We start from the raw sequence: 6755 nt of genomic DNA on the forward strand, positions 1-6755 counted from the left end.
CGGCTCCCACGCGCGGAGCGCGGCCTGAGCCCCGCGCGGGGCCGCCCCCGGCCGCGGCCCCGGGGAGCGGCTGCATCGGGCTCCCCCGACGGCAGCTCGCGGAGTGCAGCATCGGGCCCCTCGATGGGTCCCCTCAGCCCCGACGGCGGCGGCTTCAGCCTCAAGTGCTGCGGGTCACCCGGCACCGCAGAGAGCTGAGATCCCCGGGACACGCGGACACCCTCCAGCTCCTCCTGATCTGCCCCAAAGGGTGAGTGGGGAAGCAGGAGGCCTCCGCAGAGGTAACGGGGAGTTTGCGGCGCACGAGCCGAGCGGGACGCCCCGCAGCATTTATTGCACGTACGAAGCCGTGGGGTTGGACAAATGTTCACTCCGTGAGCGTGGCGGGGAGCAGAGTATATTACAGGACATGGAAACGATGCTCAGAATGCAACGTACAGAGCAGTTTGGTTTGTACCACATAGGAAAAATATATATAAAAAAAAGCAATCAACCCCCCAAACAGCCCCCCCAGCCCGACATACACACAGGGGGTAGGGCTGTTGCCCACCCCGTCCATCCTGGCCTATGTACAAGGAGAAAAGTGGTGCCGACGTGGAGCCGATGGGAGCCCCTGCTTGCCCGTGTCCTGTGTCCAGCCGCTCGTCCCACAGCAGCAAGAGGAAGAAAAGGGGCGACCTCAGATGGGCGAGGCGGCCGTCGCGCTTGCAAAGTCCATTGTGGGGCTGTGCTGCTTGGAAGTATAAGAAATAGAAAAAGAAAAAGAAAAAGAAAAAGAAAAAGAAAAAGAAAAATAACATGAGCAATTCCCCGTTCCTGACCTTTGGAGCTGGTGCAATTCCGGCAATGTTGTCCTTTGGTTTGCGCCCGCCGCCCGACTCCACAGCCCGACCAGGGCAGCGGGAACTCAAGCAGTGTCTGACTTTGGTCCCCGAGGCCAYGGGCATTGGGGCATTGGTTATGGATCAGAAACACCGTGTAGGGATGGGGAAGGGTGGGAAGCGGGGGAATAAAACTGCTCCCAGCTTTGGAGATACGGGGGGAACAAAATTACTTACTGCGCAACAAGGGAAGGTGCCACCACGTCGGAGTCTGAAACGCTGTCCAGAAACCGCCCAGGGAGCAAAATAAATAATAATAAGAAAGGGAAAGCAGGAGCGAGGAGCACGGCCGGGCGAAGCCCCAGCACACGTGGCTCCTGCGCCCGGCCCTTACCCAGCTCCTGGCTCCGGACGCAGGAACGGGGGGACCAGAGGGGCAAAGGGGCCGGGCGGGCGGCGGCGCCCGGCTTCACATGCAGCTTGTGTTAAGTTAATGTGAAATAATCATAAAAAAAAAAAAAGAAAATATCCAACAACATTTATGCGTCTCCATTGTGTTTTAAATTAATCTGGTCGCTCTGTAGAAAATAAGTATGTATAATTTTTTTTTGTTTTCCGTTTTTCTTCTCTCCCTATGTACACACATAGATGTATATATATATAATATATATAGCTATAGAAAAGCCCGYCCGGGGCGCGGCGGGCAGTGGGGGGGTCCCTTAGGTCAAGGCGGTGGCGCCGCTGAGAGTCGTTTTGCGGCCGCGGGGGGCGGCGGGGGGCGGCGGGTGGCAGTTCGAGGTGCCGTTGAGGAGCCCCCCGGTGCCGGGGGGCGGCGTGGCGGCGGCGGGGGGGGGCAGCGCCCCGGGGCTCGGCGCCTTCTCGCTGCCGGAGTCGCCCTCGGAGGCGCCGCTGGTGCCGGTGCCCTCGGAGGCGGGCGGCGGCGGCGGGCGCAGGCGCTTGCACGTCGGCTCCACGCGGTACCTCAGCGGCAGCGGCCCCGTCTGCAGGCGGCAGCGGGGGGAACGTGGGTGGTGCGTGCGGGGGGGGCACACGCGTCCTCCCCGGCTGCCGCCGGCCCCCGTCGCCACGCGGAGCTTCCCGGATTCCCCCCCGGATTCACCCCCGGATTCGCCCTGTGGCTCCAAGCGCCGGYGGGGGGTTATTTCCCACCCTGGGCTGGTGCTTTGCACGGTGCACGGCACCACTCCGACCATCCTCGCATCCTACGGAATAGCCTTCCCGAGGACACCCGCTAATTAACAGGGGGTATTCAACATCCTAATGAGAGGTACCCGCCGCGTGGTGCCCCAGGTGGGCGCTCACCCGCCTCCAGGGGTAGATGTAGGCGATGTCCATCAGGGTGTAGTAGTCCTTGAGCGGCTCGTCCTCGTAGAGCACCTCGACCTGCCGCGGGGACGGTGTTGGAGCGGGGGCGGCCGCGCCGCTGCCCCCCCAGCCCCGCTGTGCCCCCCGGGTCCGGCYCCGCGCCGCCCCGCRCGCCCACCTTGTACTTGCTGGGCACATCCATCTTGTTGCGCAGGAACTTGGCGAGGTGCAGGACGGTCATGGCAGCGGGGCAGCGCAGGAAGCGCACGCCGCCCCCGGCGCCCCCGCTCCCCTTCTCCAGCTCCCCGTTCTCCACGGGGCCTTTCCCGTCCTCCCTGGCGGGGTGGGAATGCGGGACCCCGCCATGGGGGAGATGCTGGAGGCTCCGCGGCGGCAGAGCCGCCGGCTGGCGGCGCGGAGCTCGCGGCGGGCACGCGGGTACCTGGTGGCCTCGTAGAACTCGATGGACAGGCTGACGATGTCGTCGTCGGCGAGCGCGCTGCGCGGCTGCGGCTGCTGCGGCTCGGCCGCCGCGCCGCGCTCCTCGCCGGAGCCCTTGGGACCTGCGGCGGCGCGCGGTGAGYGGCGGCAGGGAACGGGGATGGATTGGGCGGGATGCGGAAGGACAAGAGGGGATGAGACAGGAGACGGGATGGGATGGGTGAGGATGGGACAAGATTGGACGGGACGGGATGGGATGGGACGGAATGGGATGGGATGGACAGGATGGGATGGGACAGAATGGGATGGGATWGGGTGCCATGGGATGGGACAGGGCCGGAGCGGAGGGGATGGATCACGCGGGATGGGGAAGGACAAGAGGGGACAAGACAGGAGGAGATGGGACAGGATGGGTGAGGATGGGACGACATTGGACAGGATGGAATGGATGGAATGGACGGGATGGATTCCATGGGATGGAATAGGACAGGATGGGATGGGATGGACAGGATGGGATGGGGTGCCATGGGATGGGACAGGGCAGAACAGGATGGGATAGATGGAATGGGACAGGATGGGATGGGATAAGACAAGATGGGATGGCAGGACAAGACAGGATGTAACGGGTCAGGATGGGTCAGAACAAGACGGGATGGGCCGGGATGGGCCGGGGCCGCGGGCGCTCACCCTCCGCCGCGGGGTAGGCGCTGTAGAAGTTGCGGCGCCGCTTCATCTCATCTGGGGGAGGAGGAGGAGGACGGGGAGCGTTCGGACGGGAACCAGCAGCTCCCGCAGGACCCCCGGCTGCTCCTACCTTTGAAAAGCCCTGGCACCAGTTTGTACACGATGTCCTGCAGGGTCTTGTCTGACCTAGGGAGAGAAACACATTAAAAAAAAAAAAAAAAAAAAAAAAAAAAAAAAAAAGAAAAAAAAAGGGGGGGAAGAGGGGAGGGGAAATAAAAAAAAAAGAAAAAAAAAAAAAAAAAAAAAAACAGAGAAAAAAAGTAAAGAAAAGGGAGAGAAGAGCGATGGGGTCTGTCAGGGAATGGGGAGTAATCTATTGCAAAAAGAATCTATTGCAAAAATGTGCCAAGAGCTTCGAAAAGCCTAAGCTCTGCACACGCTTTTGACTGCTTGGGCTTGCATCTTGGTTTTAAGGTTAGATGCAGTTTGCTTTTTGAAAGGAAAACGCAAACAAAGCAAGAGCAGTAAAAGCTGATTGCAGCTGCAATTATCCCCCTTTTAACAGCAAGGCCTCTGTTTTCAAGAAAAACCAGTGCCAGGGCCAGTCTTGCACGTGTTATTTTTAGCTGAAGCGGCGCTTTCGTCCCCGCGTCCCTGCTGGGCTTGGCCCTGGAGCCGTTTGGGTTGCAACACGCCGGCCACGCTGGGGACATGCAGCAATTCCCAGTGCACGAATGGAGAAGAAGCCAGCGCCGGGAACGGGAGGTTAGGATCCCCATCAGGAGCATTCGCCCCATTCCAGGCAAGGAAGAGCCTTGAGGGCATCCGCAATGCCGGGATATTTCAGCTGCGTGGGAGCTGGAGTGTAAATATTTCATAGTGAAATGTAAAAAAAACCCAACCCACACAGAGAGAAAGTGTTACTACAGAAACGGATCTGCATGGAAGAGGGTAAAAAACAGGAAATAACAGCGGAGCGGCTGCGGATGGATGGACAGTGGCACCGAGGGTTTCTATGCCAACACCTGCAGCACGATGGCCCCGTGGCCTGGGAGGTGTCTTGGAGCGGTCCCTGCCTCGCCGAGCAGGGTGCTCCAAGCACAGCCTGGCTGCGGGTGCATGGTGCAAGCTGGAGCAATGCACTGCATCCCTGTGCATGCATCCCTGTGCATGCAGCCCTGTCCAGTGCATCCCTACACAATGCATCCTGTGCATGCATCCCAACGCGGTGGATCGTGGGTGGATCCATGCCAGCAGGATGCATCACGGCATGCCACGTCCCGTGTGCGGCATCCTCGGGAAGCCTGACCTGATGCTGAGCAGGGGCCGGGTTTTGTGCACTTGGACGTCACACATGGGGCAGTACTTGTTGGTCTCCAGGTAGCGAACGATGCAGGTTTTGCAGACTGGGGGGACAGAGGCACCGTGAGCGAAGCCCGGGGAGGGCAGCGTTGTTGCCCCCGGCCCCGGGGGGACTCACAGGAGTGCAGACACTCCACGATGGTGGTGGCGTCAATGAAGTAGCCGCCGCACAGGGCGCACATCAGGTGCGGGTTGAGCTCCGTGATCTTTATCCGGGTGGTTCTGTGCATCTTGGAAGCGGAGCCGTGACGGAGACTCTGTGCAAGGAAACAACCTGCTCCGACCGGGGCCACGCCGAGCGGGATGCGCGGCGTCCCGGGATGGCCCGTGCAGTGCCAGCACCRCCATGCGCTTCCCCACGGCTGCACCAGTGCAGGGAGGCGGCAGGAATGGTCAGCGGGCGTGCACGGACCAAAACGCCCGTGCACAAGCACGCAGACCCCAACACACGTGTGTGCTGACACATGCATGCATGCTCGCGTGCTCACCCGTGCACAAGCACGTTTCTGTTTGCTTCTAGGGTGCAGGTGCCCACAACCAGCACCCCAGGGTCTCAGTGGGCGCAGGGGGGACCCGGCAGTCGCCCGGTGCAGCCGCAGCCCTGGAGCATTTTGCTGCCTCCCACTCACCGCGTCCACCTTTACAATGGGCGCCAGGGCCCGCAATCGCTGCATTTTTATTGTTTCTATGGCAACCCCAATACTTGGCTAGGAGCCATATTATTATTATTATTATTATTATTATTATTATTATTATTATTATTATTATTATTACCACCACCGCTGTGCTAGGCAGAGGCAGGGGGGGCGGCTCCAAGGTGGTGCAGGTGGGGGCTGTGCTGACAGCAACACGCACCCCCCATGCAGGTGTGTGCAAGATGCATGCATGGGTGCACATGTGAGGTCCGGACCACGCGCGCAGCAGCCGCCGCCACCAGAACCCGGCTCTGCCCCCGTGATTCCCGCCTGGCTCCGATCTGGGTCTCGGATCTAGTTCAACCACACGAGGATCCCCAGGGGCGGCTTGCAGGGACAGGGACAGGGACACAGCAGGGATGGGGACACAGCAGGGATGGGGATGCAACAGGGACATGGCCCCCCCACTCAGCTGGACGTGGGGACCTCCAGGGCACCCTTGTCTCCGTGGAACAATCCGCGTCTCTTTGCAGGGATGGGTGCCCCCCAGTGCTGGGTGCCCTCCAGGGTGGCACCCTGCACCTTGCTGCCCCCAAGCCCTTGGCCACGTGCAGGTGACAGGGGCCACCCCAGCGGCAGTGCCCCGTGGCAGGAGGGGCAAGGTGGGCAAGATCCAGGGCTGCATTTTGGGGGGATTTTTCAGCTTTCGGAGCTCGCAGCTGCCAATGGCAGCCCGGGTCTCCACGGGAGCGGGGAGAGAGCGTGAGACACCGGCGCAAACCAGTTCCAATAAACCCGGGTAAAAACGGTGGCGATTTCCTGCCGTGGGGACGAACAAAGCCGCCTCCCCCCGCCGGACGGCGCCGCCGGAGCCCCCGGGCAGCGGCCCCAGGGCCGCCCCCCGTCCGGAGATCCGGGGGGCTCGTGGTCYCCGCTCCCCCAGCGCGGCCCCGACGGCGATTTTCGGGGTCTTTTGTCCCTCCCCTCCCCCCTCCTGCGGGGACCCAGCGCGAGGGGGCAGCGGGGGGGGGGGGAAGGACACTTCAAAGTCACCGGCAACTTGGACCCGACGGCCGCCCCCTCCCCGCCCGCCGGGGACGCTCGGTACCCCCGCGCCGTCGGAGGCGGCCGCGCTCTGCCCGGCACTGCCCGCTCGCTCGCACGGCGCCCGGGGCACCGGCCAAGCCCCCGCGCTGCCGCCGCGCGGACGGGACCCCCGCCCCGACGGCTGCCCCGGGGCACCGGCCGCGGGACACCCCTCCCCCCGGGAACGCAGATCCCGCCAAGACGGGATGGTTTGAAGGGGGGGGGGCAACGCCGGTGCAGCCCCTCGGTGCCCCCCGCCCCTCCGGGAGTCCGCGCTGCCGGTTCCCCCCGTCCCTTTGTACTGGGGCCCGGCGGAGCCGCTGACAGCGGCGGCGGCGCCTTCCAACAGCCCCGGGGGGGTCCCCGGCCGCCGCCGCGCCCACCCCCCAGCACCCGGCGG

The 6755-nt window shown here is 62.8% G+C and overlaps 1 protein-coding gene across 1 annotated transcript; it reads right to left on the minus strand.

Moving 5' to 3' along the window:
* Positions 1-1540: 1540 nt before the first annotated feature.
* Positions 1541-4864, minus strand: PCGF2 (polycomb group ring finger 2). Its single transcript, XM_026054401.1, has 8 exons — positions 4753-4864; positions 4582-4678; positions 3403-3458; positions 3276-3326; positions 2590-2710; positions 2326-2482; positions 2145-2225; positions 1541-1822 (listed from the first exon to the last, which is right to left on the minus strand). The coding sequence occupies exons 1-8, from the start codon at positions 4862-4864 to the stop codon at positions 1541-1543; spliced, it is 957 nt and encodes a 318-aa protein (XP_025910186.1).
* Between the last annotated feature and the right edge of the window lie 1891 nt (positions 4865-6755).

Source organism: Nothoprocta perdicaria, unplaced genomic scaffold (assembly GCF_003342845.1).
Source record: "Nothoprocta perdicaria isolate Ctin4 unplaced genomic scaffold, notPer1 scaffold_121, whole genome shotgun sequence".
NCBI classification, from domain to species: domain Eukaryota; kingdom Metazoa; phylum Chordata; class Aves; order Tinamiformes; family Tinamidae; genus Nothoprocta; species Nothoprocta perdicaria.